At 47.2% G+C, this 15,118-nt stretch overlaps 1 protein-coding gene and 1 long non-coding RNA gene across 5 annotated transcripts in view; both read right to left on the bottom strand.

The window, feature by feature from the left end:
• Positions 1 to 1,134: 1,134 nt before the first annotated feature.
• The window catches only part of Tmem150c (transmembrane protein 150C), a 70,561-nt gene continuing 56,577 nt past the window's right edge, over positions 1,135 to 15,118 (bottom strand). For 2 of the 4 annotated variants that reach the window (XM_006250670.5, XM_063273331.1), the window contains exons 6-8: positions 9,302 to 9,429; positions 6,645 to 6,822; positions 1,140 to 3,290 (exon numbers count right to left, since the gene is read on the bottom strand). In XM_006250670.5, coding sequence (XP_006250732.1) covers positions 3,082 to 3,290; positions 6,645 to 6,822; positions 9,302 to 9,429 — 515 coding nt within the window. In that variant the 3' untranslated portion in view covers positions 1,140 to 3,081. Of the gene's footprint in view, positions 3,291 to 6,644; positions 6,823 to 9,301; positions 9,430 to 14,741; positions 15,115 to 15,118 lie in introns of those variants that run through there. The other 2 variants (XM_063273332.1, NM_001108354.3) reach the window with 2 other exon arrangements.
• Positions 12,963 to 14,735, bottom strand: LOC134481706 (uncharacterized). The gene is made up of 2 exons (XR_010057449.1): positions 13,786 to 14,735; positions 12,963 to 13,298 (listed from the first exon to the last, which is right to left on the bottom strand). It is a non-coding gene; the product is annotated as an uncharacterized LOC134481706 (long non-coding RNA).

Genomic DNA, 15,118 nt, shown 5'->3' with positions numbered 1-15,118 from the left:
TCTTTTCCTTCAAGAGTGATTTCACCATGTAGTCACGGTCATCTTGGAACTCACTGCGAACTTACTGGGAGGCCTTTACTGAGACCCCCTCCCTCAAGGCCCCTCTGCAGAAGAGGAGGCAGAGAGCGTGAGAGCCAGAGGTGATGATTCCAAAGAAACCTTTGTAGACATCGTAGAGCTGATGGACGCAGGAGCTCAGAGAGCCGGTGACAGCACACACAGGACCTGCGTAGGTTCAAACCAGACAACATCCCAGCACTGAGACGGGAAAGCAGGCACAAAGTCCTTCCCACCCGTAACCAAGAAGATATTCATAATTGGTGCTTGCTGGGGAACAAAACCAGCTCCCTCAAATGGAGTGTCACTGGGTAAATATACAACACAACTGGGCAGAGCCCATCAACACACACACACAAGTACCGTGTCCTTTTGTGGATTCTTTGTGGTGTCTTATTGGTCTTTTCAGTTTGCTTCGGTTTTAGCTTCTTATTGAGCGAGAAATTGGACACGGAGGTGGGGGAGACCTGGGAGGAGTTGGGGGGGAGAAAGAATATGCTAAAACCTTATTGTACAAAAACATTTTCTCAAATAAGATGTTTGGCTTTTGTGTCTATTCCTGGTGTGGAATTCCTAAAGTCCATAACAGCAAATGTTTTATTCATAATGACCATCTTCTGATCATATGAATATCAGAACGACCATCTTCTGGTCATACCAGAGTTCATGCTCCTGAGGTAACTTTAGGATGAGGCTGGTCACCAAGTGCTTAGACCTCCAAGCCTTCCACTTCCGGGAGGGGTGGCAGCTGTGATGGGGAGCTGGGGGTAGCTTCTAGGAGAGTGGGATGCTCTGAGGGCAGGGGAGCCCTCCCCTTTACCCACACACCTCTTCCGTTTGACTGATCCTGAGTTGTATCCTTCACAATAAGGCAAACATAAAGAAGGGTTCTGCGGGGTTGGGGATTTAGCTCAGTGGTAGAGCGCTTGCCTAGCGAGCACAAGGCCCTGGGTTCGGTCCCCAGCTCCGAAAAAAAGAACCAAAAAAAAAAAAAAAGGACGGGTTCTGCAAGCAAACGGCAAATGTGGACATGTCTGTGCACCCCCAAGAAGAACCGTTAGTGTAAGAAACAAGGAAGTCACTTTTGCATAAAACACCTTTATTTAGTGGCCAGAGCCCAATGAGTAATGTCAGTCTTGGCTTGATTCTGTTATGATGTGCTGTTACATACACTCTTAAGAAAGCAGAGAAGTGCGTCACCGAAAGCTCTTTAACTTGGAAGTGTGTAAAGTAAAACTGTTTGTCCTTTGATAAAAATCTTTAAAATATAAAAATGAAGAGGAGGAAAGAAAAGAAAAGAACCCCAGAGCAGTTTCAAAACTAGCAGACGTCACCCTGGACTATTTACAGTAAGACGCCTTTTTAATAAGAGAATAAGTCTACTCGAGGCTCTTCTCACACCACCGGGGGCTTGGCTCCCTCCCCTGCCCAGTGGTGACGATTTCTCCCTGTCTTCACTCCGAGACTTCTGTCTCTCTGTGTCCACTCTGTCATTTGTCTCTGAATCTCTTTTGCACTCCCTACCTGCACTCATAAACAACAGTAGACTGGTCAGTGGACACTTACTGAGTATTTACTATGTGCTAGGGACTGTGCTGGGGGCAGAGAATTAGATAGAACCACCTTTGACCCCCTCCTTGGGAAGCTACACTTTGGGTTGAATTTGCAAAACAGTGTTTTTGACATTACATTCTGGGGTATCCGAGGCCCCTATAAATTTGGAGATTGATTTTCTTTTTGAAATAGTGCCCTTGGTTGGGGGAGGGGTGCTTGTGCACTTGGCACACTGTTGTTGGCACAGGGATCTAGGATGGCCTTGAACTCCTGCACTTATGGGCTCACTTCTGAACTCTAGCAGTATTGCAGCTCTGTGCTGATGCAGTTTGGGGGAGGGCAGTGTTTTTAATTTGCTTCTATAATTTCCAAATTTGAAAAGACCCCAGTCTTCAAAGTGTAAAATTTGGCCAATACATGGATGTGAAAGTCTCCCCCAGGTTGGATTCACAACCTCCTCTCTTTCCTCAGAGCCCACAGGCACCTTCATGCCTCCCAACCCCACGCAGATTTCTTTTGTGCTTCTTCGAGAATCTCTTTTTCCTTCAAATATAAACAGCTTGCAGGCATACCCTTTCATACTCGAAAGCAAAACAAGATTCTTGCCTTTGGTCCACACCTTTGACCAGGAGGCCTACACAGACCCATGAGAGTTGCACATAAAGACGAAAAAGCGAGTCATGAGCTATGAAAGTAGAACGGTGCAGGATAACAGCATGGAAACATAAGCCACGCCACGCCCTCTCAGCCGGACTCTGGCCAAACACCGCAGACCGTCCCTGCGAACATTCACGTTTGGAGATCTTCCTCAGGCAGAGTGACTCAAGTCCTTATGTTGGTAGCCGGCTTCTTTCCTGCGCTCTCTCCGTAGCATGCCCCTCTCCCTGGATCCACAGAGCCAACAGAGCCAACCGCTGAACGCTGCCGAGGACAGCCTGTTGGGAAAGTTCTGCCCGCAGCTCTCCGGCTGCAGTCACAGCTTTAGTGCGGTGTGCATCCAGGCAGTGCTGCTCAGGTTTTCACTCGGTAATATTGGTACCAGATCCACCACTCTCCCATCACGCTCATCCCAAGCGCTTCGGACCCGAGGGCGACTTAGGGAGCTGGCTTGCCTCTCGCTTTACATTCTGCGGGCCTTACTCTGCCGGAGGAAGGGGCCAGGTTGGAAAGGCGAAGAGGATGAGGAGCGCAAGGCCTGCTGGGAGGGCGGGTGCGGGGAGGTGGTCATGCACAAGCTTCTGGCCCGGTCGTGCATGTTTTCAGTGTTGACAGCATGTATTTCCACGCCTGGGGGCGTGTGCTGGTTCAAGAAAGAAATAACCTGCCCCGAAAACTCTTTTGTCAGATGTGGCCGTGAGTATGTGTCCGTGTGTGGGAGAAGTGAGGTGATGTGTCAAGTCCTGTGAGTGTGTCCTCCCGGCCCCTCCCCTGTCGCCACACCCACCGCACGCCCAGGGACAAGCTGGTGGGTTACACCTGGTCGGTCTGATATTCAGAGGCTTCTGACAGGCTTTCTGAGAAGCTCAGGAAGTTCTCTTGGTACTCGGAGCACACGATCTCGTAGCGGTAGTGCCGGAACTCCACAGCCAGGGTGCCGAAGTACGCCAGGAAGCACATGACCAGGCCCCACTGCACCCTGGCTGCGTACATGTGGATATCTTGGGCCATGAGGATGAAATCTGGGGCGCAGGAGTCAAGGAAGGTAGTCAGACATGACCACGCTAGTCTCCCCATCCCTGGCCAAGCTAACGGTGATGCGACAGGGCTGGCTGAAGGGTGATGTTTGCATGTATTGTTAAATTATGTTGAGCTGTACGCGGTGCTGGGCACGCTTCTAGATGTGTTCACAGACAGTCTTCTGTAACACTCGGCAGTGATCCTATCATCACTGATGGTTTTACACAGTCAAGAAACGGAGGCCAAGTGGGGAACTGGCCGGAAGTCACTCTCACAGGCACGAATTGGAGGATTTAGGCAAACTCCTTGGCCACCCACGACTGAACTCCACGCCTGCCTGGTTAAATGAGAGAGTAGCAAAAGGACAGCTACCCTGCTGAGCTTTCCAGATCCCAGCTGCCACCACACTGTGGGTTCACTCCACAGTGCTCATACCGCCACGACTCTGCCCTTTTTAGGCACATTAAAATGGGCGAGCACAGGGTTGGAGATTTAGCTCAGTGGTAGAGCGCTTGCTTAAGAAGCGCAAGGCCCTGGGTTCGGTCCCCAGCTCCGAAAAAAAGAACCAAAAAAAAAAAAAAAATGGGCGAGCACAGAAGAAAAGCAATGGGGAAGTCCTTAGTGAACCCCAGCACTTGGGAGGTGGAGACAGGAAGACCGAGAGTTCTCGGCTCACCATTCTTAGACTCTTGGGCTATATGAGAACCTTTCTGAAAACACACACACCACACACACTTGGCCTCTGTTCCTTGACGTGTGTTTGTGTGTGTGTGTGTGTGTCTATGTATATATATGAAATGCCATAATGAAATCTGGTTTTTTTTAATTAGAATGTATTCATTTCATTTTACATGTGAATGTTTTGTGTGCAAATATGTATGGGTATCATGTACATGCCTGGTCAGAAGAAGGCATTAGGTCCCCAGGAACTATAATTATGAATGGTTGTAAGCCACCCTATGCATTCTGGGAACTGAACCCAGGTCCTCTGCAAGAGCAACCTGTGTTCTAACCACTGAGCCATCCTTTCAGCCCCCATGGAATACATTTAGCCAGATGGTACCTCAAACCATCCATAATTCTAGTATCAGAGGATGACTCCCTCTTCCTACCTCCAAGGGCACCAGGTACAAAGGTGGTACACATCCATCCATCCATACATACATGTAGGCACACATGCAGGCAAAACAATCATACATGTAAAAATAAAATAAATTTAAAAATTTAAAACCTCTGGGAAAAAAAATTCCAAAGCACCAATAAAATGTCAGATGACAGTCCTTTCCCTAAATGTGTATGCACCCATATTGAAATACATGTGTGACACATACAGTATGTATGCACACATAGGACCATGCAAATGGAAGTGTGGGAGCTGAGGAAAGAGGGAAAGTTCACAGAATGTCTTAGGGAAATAAGAACAGTCTAAGAGCCAGAAACATTTATTCAGAAAGGCAGATATGGCCCCCTGGATATTTGAGGACTTAGACCTGGGCTCTGTCTTTAATACACAGACCTAACATCTTCAGGGACTTCCGAGAGCAACTGTACTCACTGGTTTTGTGTCAACTGGACACAAACTAGAGTCTTAAGAGAGGAAGGAGCCTCCCTTGAGGAGGTGCCGCCATGAGACCCAGCGGTAAGGCATTTTCTCAATTAGTGATCAAGGCGGGAGGGCCCAGCCAACGGTGGGTGGAGCCATCCCTGGGCTGGTGGTCCTGGGTTCTACAAGAAAGCAAGCCGAGCAAGCCAGGGGAAGCAAGCCAGTAAGCAGCACCCCTCCATGGCCTCTGCATCAGCTCCTGCTTCCAGGTTCCTGTCCTGTGTGAGTTCCAGTCCTGACTTCCTTCTGTGATGAACAGCAATGTGGAAGTGTAAGCCGAATAAACCCTTCCTTCCCTGACTTGCTTTTTGGTCACAGGAATAGAAACCCTGACTTAGGCAGCAGCGCGTCCAAGCGTTCAGATGCAACCCAATCAGAAACATTAGCTGTCAGCCCCAAAGTCATCGAAAGTCTGCACATTCTTCTGACTGAGCGTAGAAAATGTCACCAGGGCTGGATTAACTCATGGGGAAATGGCAGCTTCTATTTCTTTGATCATATTGCATCAGGGAGCTACAATCTGTGTGGTCCTGGACAAATTAACCTCCCGGTGAATCTCAACCTCTCATCGAAAGAATCAATACATTTCACGCACTTAGAAGGATGCCTGGACAGGGTGAGCGCTCAGCAAATACTAGGGATTACTATGATAGGTGTGCAAGTGTTAGCTGTGCGTGACCACTTAGAAATCGTGACTCCCCCTTCTGAGGAGAACCTGTCTGAATAAATACTGGTTATTACAGGATATAGATGAGGCCTGAGCCATTCTTTCCAATTTACTAGGAATAAAGGCCAATTCTTTTCATCCGTTCTGTGTTCTGTGTTAACTGATGGGTGGGGGTTTGAATGATAAATGCCCACCACAGACTCATGTGTTTGAAAACTCCATCCCCACCTGGTGGTTCTGTTTGTGAAAATTACAGAACTATTAGAAGACGGAGCCCTGCTGGGGGAAGTACGTTGCGGAGTCCAGGCATCGAAGTTCTATAGCTTTGCCCTGCTTCCTCATTTGTTTCCCGTGTATGGGTGAAAATGTGAACTGCCTCCTGATCTAACCATTGTGCTCCCCAGTCACAATGGACGCTGTGGATCTGTAAGCTTAAACAAACCATTCATCTCCTAAGGTGCCTTTGGTCAGGGTATTTTGCCACAGCAACCGAAAAGTGACCAACACAGACTGGAATTGGTGACTTCTATCAGGTCAGGGCTATGTGCTAGCTTACCCGGCTCTCGGACTTGTCTGGGGTTTGAGAGAGTAAGGCAGGCTCTGTCTTTCCCTTCCTCTGCTTGTTGATGACAGGGTGCAGATGGGGTCTGAGCTGATCTCCCCCCTGACCACTAGGAATAAAAGCTGACCTTCCCCCTACCTCTTCTTTGTTTGTTTACTTGAAGATTTATTTTTCTGTGTATGATCGAGTCAGTATATATGTATGTGCACCCATAGTGTGCCCAGTATCTGAGGACTGCAGAAAAGGGCGCAGCTCGTCCTCTACCTGGAATCACAGACAGCTGTGAGCCACCATTTGGGTGAAGGGAATCAAACCCCAGTCCCTGCAAAAGCAGCAAGAGCTCCTGACCACCCAGCCATCTCTGCAGCCCCTGGCTAGCTGTTTTCAAAGAGCACAAAGTGATAGCTTCGTTTTGACCCTTTTGGACCTGACCGCTTTCCTACACACCAGGAAGGGCGGTGGTCTTCTGCATATAAAGCTTACCTGGGCTCTACTGTCCTTGACAAAGAACCCTCAAAGGATACACAGGACCACGCAGAGAGTGATGACGGCCGACAAGATGACTCGAGGAATTCCGGCTCTCCGCCCCTCATTCTTGATATTGACTTTGAGTGTCAACGCAGCCTGGATCCAGCAGGTCAGTGTGCCAAACCCAAAGGTCAGGGATGTCCCCACGTTGTGGATTTCTTCATCATTTGTGAGCTAGGAGACAGAGACGGCAAGGGGGGGGGGCTATGGGGGTAGAGATGGGGAAAGATCTTTGGGAGTGGGGCTACAGAGATTAGAAAGGTTGGGCTTCTTGCTCTCTCCAGCCTCTTTGTGTTGGTTCTCCAATGGTTAAAATCAGAGAGGGAGGCAAAGAAATCGGTTCCCCCCTCCTCCCCAAACTTAAAAAACATTTGTTTAGAAAACCCTGCAGGAGGCCGGGATCTATTTCCTGAATTTATTTTCCAGAAAAAGCTTTTAAGGAAGGGAAATTAAAAAGCCGGAGAATTACATAAAAAAAAAAAAAGGGAAATGTCAAGTTTCTGCAGGCACACATCCCAGATTCTGCTTTTCAGGCCGAAAGAATGAGGGCTGGGATATGGATGTGTGCTTACTGAGAATCGTCAGTTCTGGCACGGGGAGACTTGATTGGCACACACTGATACCCTTGAGACAACTGGCTCGTCTGTAGCACAGCCTACTTAATAGGAATTCTCTGGGTGTTGTTTTCCTAGAGTCATAAAAACTGTAAGCTCTGAGTATTAGCCAGACCCACAGGCCATTACAGAACAACTGTGTCTAAAGACCCATACACAAGGCTTCTGCAGAGTCCCAACACTGAGTCTCCTCTGGGCCACCTCAGTTGGATATTAGAGAAGTAAAAATTCTCCAAATTATTACGCAGCTGTTGCACAGAAGGGGCCGTCACTAAAAACTCCTTATAAAATTATCTGCATTTTAGCTGCACATACAGGAAAATGAAATCTGCTCAAGAGACCACTTTTAAACCACGGTGAAATATTATTTTAAAACTTTATACTGCCCCCAGCTATCTTACTGTTTGACAGTGTTGCACCAAATTACTACTACTTTTCTCTTAAGATTTTCCTGGGGTTGGGGATTTAGCTCAGTGGTAGAGCACTTGCCTAGGAAGCACAAGGCCCTGGGTTCGGTCCCCAGCTCCAAAAAAAAGAACCAAAAAAAAAAAAGATTTTCCTGTTGTTTTTGGTTATAGATCCCCTCCCCTACGTTTTGCTAGGAAGCCACTGCACCCCCCCACCCCATAATTCAAAAGGTTTAGTTTCAAAATGTACTTAAAATAATGACTTCTCAAGCTAAATTTCACTTCTAGGAAATCAGTTTCTCATGTTGAACGTAACCCACTCCATTCATTACTCAGATTTCACCTGATGTTAGAAATAGGTAACATGGTCACATGGTTCAAACTTTCTCAACGTTGTAGAGGCAGTGATGGGAACATTTCTCATCCCATACGCTAGGGGATTGATCATCTGTTCCCTCAATACTCCCAGCAGATAACTAGCAAGGGTGTTCACATTGGGTGCCATCATTCATAGATTTAAACTCTGTTTTACTCCAAGACAACCCATTTCCGGGATTCTTCTAGGACTTCAGAATGACATATGCACTTCAGTACTCATCAAAGCTCGAAGCCCTGGGGGTGGGTATTAACTTTAAGCCACGCCTCCAACATCAGCACGCTCAGGCAAGACGGAAGGCCGCCAAGATCTCGGCAGCCATCTTTACGGAGATGCTCTTGACAGTTTATTGTCCTAGGCCATACACTCTTAAGAGTGCAGCGTTCTGGTTATCCAGCTTGATACGGAATAGGAATGTTCAACAACACATTATGCAAAAATTATTGATTTTTCTGGGTGCCGAGGTGAAGCGTTTAGGAGTAAATGATCCTGGTTCAATGAATCAGCTGGACTAAGGGTGAGAGTGAGAGAGAGCTGCAGAGAAACCCACTAGCATGTTTTGGAAAGGACAAAGAGAAGTGTGCAGTAGAGTGCCGAGGGTCTTGAGTGCCTCTGCCATTTGGAGTTCACTCAACAGGTCAAGGGAGGAGGACAGGATAAATATATCTTGTTTGCTCACTCACAGTTCAGGGAATGTGGAGCGAAGGGAGGCAGGGAAATTAGCCAACTATAGAAAAAAGCCACTCAGGACAAGAGGAAATGACTCTTCCAGGTGTGTGCACGAGGCTTCTGAGTTCTAGGAGGGCCAGTCAGGGTTAACAGATCTTTGTGTGAATCAGGGATTCTGGAGAAATTCTTGGCTTTCCATCCTGACTTTCATATAAACTGGTCCCTGTGAAATGCAAGCTTTCATCATATATGCGGGTCAGAGTTATCTAGAGAAGCACCCTGGGATACAGGGTTGCAATGAAGGAAAGTGTGAGCCGCCCTCTAAAGGAATCCCTGGAGGAGGATCCTAGCTGTGTAAGCCATTTCCCCAGCCATCCTGGTATCTGCCCCTGCAGTTAGCACTCTCATGTGTGATGGGGATGGGTGTGGAGACCCTGGGGACGGAATGCCGGGCCCAAGTGTCTACTTGTATCTGGAGTTCATGCAGATGGTATGGGTCATACAGTGTCTATACCTCAGGCTGCAACAATCGAGCCATGAATAATCTTACCAGCAGGAGAGGGAGGCAGAAATGCCAGAGGAAGTACCTGGAAATTACCAAGTAAGGTCATCCCAAAGGAGGCTAGACACAGTGCCACCAAACCGCTGATATTCAGCCATGGGTTTAAAACCTTTGGTTTCAGCTGGATGAAGCGCAGAACGGCTACCACGAGGGCTAGGGATGAAACAAATCATAAAATTAAGGTATATAAACCATAGGCTTAGACAAAGGCCGAAGTCTAAAACCACAGCAAAAAAGTAAGATTCTTTTAAAACTTTTTTTGAGATTCTAGACAATCCAGGCTGGCCTGGAAATCAGGATGTAGCCCAGGCTATGAAGACCAGGCTGGTCTGGAACTCAGAATGTAGTCCAGGCTATGCAGTCCAGACTGGCCTTGAACTCAGGATGTAGCCCAGGCTATGCAGTCCAGACTGGCCTTGAACTCAGGATGTAGCCCAGGCTATGCAGTCCAGGCTGGCCTGGAATTCAGGATATAGTCCAGGCTCAAACCAGGATTCTCCTCCATTAGCTTTCTGAATGCTGGGATTACTGACATGAGCCACTATAGCTGGCTCTCACAGTGCATCTTAAATCTCACCACAAACAACTTTTCTTCATTATTTATTTTTGAGATTATAGAATGCCATTTTCTCCTTCCCTTTCTTCTTTCCAAACCCTTCCATATACACCTACCTGCTGGCTTGCAAACTCACGTGTGACTTCTTTTTTCAATAATTATTAGACATGTATATGTATGCATATGTATGTGTATATGTATGTGCATGTGTATGTGTTTATGTTTACATATATGCACATCCCCAAACATATAAATACAACCTGCTCTGTCTGCGTAATGCTACTTGTCCATATGTTTTCAGGACTGACTCTCTGAGGTTGGATAACCAACTGTTGTGCTCTTCCCTGGGGAAGACTATTTCACCCCCTCTCAGCACTCCTTGCTTGCCTCTAGTTCTGGACAGACAGACAGACAGTTTTTCAAAGGACCTTTTCATTCGATGCTTAGACTCTTCAGATGCTTTATGATTCTGAACTTTTGGGGACTCAGAGGGGCCCTGAAGCAGCTCTGCATGTTTCCCCTGCAGTGACGCAGGGACAGCAGCGTTGCTAACAGGACTTTCTCAGAGCTTTCAAAAGCAAGGTCGGTGAAGCTCAGACTGGGTGGGGCAACAACTGCGGAGGCATAGCACAAACCAAGAAGACAGGGACAGAGAACATGCCGGCACTCGCTGGCCAGTCACCTTCGGCAGTGTTTGAACAGAAAGGGCAGAAGACATGGGAAAGAGGGCAAGGTTATCACATCTGGAAAAACCACATTCACTGAAAATTAATTCCTTCAAATGATATTAATCACTCGCTATATAAAGGACACTTTTAAAAAGTGAGTTGAGAATATAATAGTAGAATGGGGGGTTAGATTTCAAATCCCACTTCTGTTTGTCTATCATCTGTCTGTCTATCATCTGTCTGTCTGTCTATCTATCCATCTATCTATCTATCAATTATCCATCTATCAATCATCTATCTGTTTGTCTATCATGTATCTATCCATCATTCATCTAGCTGTCTGTCCATCTATCATCTATCTATCTAATCTTTATATCCCACCTGCGGTTCCCCCCTTCTCTTCCCAGTCACCCCCAGACCTCCCTCCCTCCCATCTATTCACTCCTCCTCCGTTTCTCTTCAGAAAACTACAAGCTTCCCATGGAGATCCGGCAGCCCTGGCATATCAGCATAGCCACTTCCAATAAAGGCCTTGAGGACAATCTGCCCTCAAGTTATTAACCTAAAAGTCACCTTTTATTACTGCTTATGCAGAGATAGTGTTCTCTCTCTCTCTCTCTCTCTCTCTCTCTCTCTCTCTCTGTGTGTGTGTGTGTGTGTGTACATATGCACGAGTGTGTAAAGTTAGTCTGTAAATAAGAAAGATAATTGGCAATTAACTTTAACCATATCCATATATAAGGGAATGTAGTACCAACTTCCTGTGACTATTCTGATACTATATTCCATCAGGAAAGACAAAATTACCCTATTTGCATAGCAATTTAACTGGAGATTATTTACTAAGGGTTTAACCTTGACTCCAGACCCTCGTCTCTCCAGCCATTAGTGGAGAGAAGCCATCAGTCCACATGTTTGCGTTTCCAAGTTGCTAGGTTTCACTGTGTTGAGCTGTGTTATCCAGAGTTCATTTGTAACTCTGAGTACCTCTGACCAGCCAGGGGAATAAAACTTGATTCATATCTGGCACATGTCCCAGCTAAGGGCTATGACCAATCAGAGAATAACCAAGTTGACAACAGTTCTACAACCAATATCCCTGGAGGTATACCAGAAGCCTGTTAGTACAAGGATCGTTGTCCTAGAAGTCTATTAGTTACGAAAGCATGGCACTGCATTCGTTGTTAGGATGGGAACAGGAGGAAGGAGGTAGGAGAGGACTAATTAGACAGGACTGATAGAGCAGCCTTAGATCAGGATGGACGATGGGCTTAGCACAGCGCCCCTTGGGAACACTTGCCAATTAACACTGTTTGATGTCATGGCAGAAGAATCAAGCAGATACAGCACAGTTGATCTCTTCTGAAGTCAGCTAGTGAGAAGCCTTTTTCCTGGGAACTCTTAAGGGCTTTTAACTTGGTAGGCCTATTGTGCTATAACTTTGACATACACAGACCCAGCGTGGTTCCTCACACTGACCCACTGACAGTGTCGTCCTCCCTGCCCAACACAGGGGCCGTGGACCGCTTTAGGCACTATGCACGCCATGCCTAGAGACATGGATATGTTCACCTCCTGGAAGCAGGGGCTTCCTATTTGGAATATGGGTGAGAAGTCGCTTTATCATGAACAGAAACCTATATTAGATTATAATAACTTGACCCAGGCTTGACGGTTACATTCTAAACACCAGGTGTTGCCCTTCCCATCCCCCAACTCTAGACTGACCAGCTCAGAGGAGACAAGGTCTCCCTTCGAGATAGATCCTAGTTGGAATTTTAGAAAGAAGGAACGAATGAAGATCTGGCTGTGTAAGAGTTTAATCTATCATTAGTCAAACTGTCTGTTAAAAGAGCTGATGGTCAAGCTACTTTCTGACCTTACAACTTAGAAAATAATGATTTTAGGTGCTCTGCCTGCGTGTATGTGTACCGTACAGATGCAGTACCTACAGGGCTCAGAAGAGGGGGTGTCAGGTGCCCTGGGGACCGGATGGTTGACAACCTTTATGTGGACACTGGGACTGGAACTCCAGTCTTCAGGAAGAGCAGTCAGTGCTCATAACAGCTGAGCCATCCCTCTAGCCCCTAATTGGTTAGTAAATATACTTTTAAGTTCCATTAAAAATTACTGATTTGGGGCCAGTGAGATGGCTTGGGAAGAAGACACTTGCCTGATAACCTCAAACTCCAGGGCTTATGCGGTCGGAGAACACTAACTTCAGAAAGTAGTCATCAGACCTCCACGCACATGTGACTTGCATAAGCCACCTCCCCCGCCCTCCAAACGAGATGTAACGAAAGAAATCTGTATTCGTGTCAACAGTTTTAGAGAACTTTTAAAACCACCCCGCTGCTATTTTGGGTCTACATAAGTTGTTGTTGTCATTGTTGTGATATGGGAGTCCCCTATCTAATTGATCTCTCTATTTCAAAAAGACCACAAATGAAAACACAGATGACTTTTAAAAATGAGATGTTTAACGACTGATTGGAGTCTTCACGTTGAGAACTCAGAATAACACCTCCCCGTCACAGTGCTCCGCTGGCCTGGCCGACTTCTGTTTTGTTAATTTTACTGTTTAGACATCAGTGATCCCTATTTATGGCTGCAGGAAAGAAAGGCAGCTGGGATGTTTTTTGGCTGAGGGAGGGAGGCGGCTGCTGTTAGGTGACTGAAATCATTCACCCTCACATCCTCCGCAGGACAGAGATAAGGCTCTTTTTAACACATTTGTCTTGGGTCCTTCTCCCCAGCTGAGAGGAAGCATCCATTCAGGACAAAGGAGGCCGCTAATTCTGTGAGGAGAATAACCGAGCATTTAATCTTTGATTAGTCTGTCAAAAAGATGAAAGATCTTCGCTAACTCATTTTAATAAATGCCACATGGACTCCCTTTCAGAGTAGAAATTACAGCCTCTACGGCTGTCGAAGTCAGCGACTTATAAGCGGTGAAGGCTATATTTTTTAAAGGCGGCTGGAGAGCTTAGAGTAATAGCCTGGGGTCTGCCGGGACGGTCTGGGGAGAAGAAAGCAGCTAGCATATACAATAATAATCTTGAGAGGAAAAACAGGTTCCTCTCCACTCTCAGCTGCTCAGTAAGCGACCGTCTCTGCTCTCACTGAACACTGATCTCAATCGGCTTCACGCCTACCAGACGGCATCAGGCAAGACGGAACGGTAATAAAGGCTGAACACTGGCCGCTGTGACACCTTCCAGCGAAAGCTTAATTGTTTGTCGGCTGACCAGGGAGGGTCGAGAACGAGGGGATGAGGCCTGTTACCTGGAAGAGGGTGTCGCTTGCTTGCTCACACAGGGGTCTTGCTTCTGCAAATGCTTTTGTGATTTGCTCATCCCAGGCTCTGTGACCACGGGACTCATGAAGTGTGCAAACTGGCGGTTTTTTAGATCCTATCCCAAAGACTCCTGGGAAATATCGATTTGTGCAGAGTGTACAAAGGAAAGAGCGTGGAGCTCTACGGCGTGCTCGAAGGGTTTCCTGGAAGCCCAGTGGAGGGAAGCTGTGACAGCCTTGGCGTGAGGAGAGCCTCCTGTGAGGAAATGAGGCGGTGCATGGGAAGCACTCAGCCATGGGTCTGGAGCAGAAATCACGGCTGTGAATGTCTGTGCTGGGTCCCCGGGGGATGCTCAGTGCAGAGGCTGGCAGCCTGCAGGCCTAGGCGCTGTGATCCCGTGACCACAGAGGGTCTGTGGAAGGCCCCAGCCCTGCAATCCAAGTTCACTCTTGGGGCTTTGTGCCCTGTTAACTGCAAGCATTTATTAGTAGCCAATAGGCCCTGGTATGAATGGGTTTACTGGGTTATTTATTTTATTTACTTGTTTATTTATAGACAGGGGCTCTCTATGTGGCCCAGGCTGGCCGGGAACTCACTGTTTAGACCAGGCTGACCTAGAATTCAGATATCCATCTGCTTTTGCCTTCAGGGTTTAAAGGCGCATGTCACCATCCTGGCTTGGGATTTTTTTTAGAAGAGCAGGTGATATTCAACAAGACAAAGAACATGGCTGCTTCCCACTGTCCCCAGAGGACTGGCAGGGTCACATGAGTACTTCCAGATCCCGGGGGGCCAGGATGTTAAAAGAGGGACCTGGACCCCAGAGAAATGGTACTTTTCCTGAAACCTCTGTGTTCACATGGCAGTCTGATATGTATGCAGGCACACAGGAGGGCGTCACGGCAGGGTCTGTGTTAAGGGAGAGATTCATCACAGAACCTACCTACGTCCCCATCTTCGCCAAGGAAGGAATAAATAAGGCATCCTCTTCAAATCAACCGTGTGCCACCCTGTTAAATTCTCAGCAAGATTTTACGACATGTGAAATATGTCATCTCGTGCAGCAAAAGAAAGTTCAGGGTGCGAAGGGAAAGATGAACACCGTGAAGGGGAGAGGGCTGGGAAGGAGGCAGGGGAATTCGAAAGGATTTACGAGGGTGGGGGGAAGGTTCTTAAAACAAAAAGCTGCTGCCTTCAGCATGCCAATGTGACAGGACACTAAATTATCAGCCGGGTCCCCCACTGTTTTGCTACGGATTCAGGAAGATCTAAAACAGGGATGAACAGGGCACGTGCGGCTCCGTTCCTCCTGCTCCTCTT

Source organism: Rattus norvegicus, chromosome 14, assembly GCF_036323735.1.
Source record: "Rattus norvegicus strain BN/NHsdMcwi chromosome 14, GRCr8, whole genome shotgun sequence".
NCBI classification, from domain to species: Eukaryota; Metazoa; Chordata; class Mammalia; order Rodentia; family Muridae; genus Rattus; species Rattus norvegicus.
The sequence above is the reverse complement of the archived record's forward strand: the minus strand, read 5'-3'. Positions and strand labels throughout refer to the sequence as shown.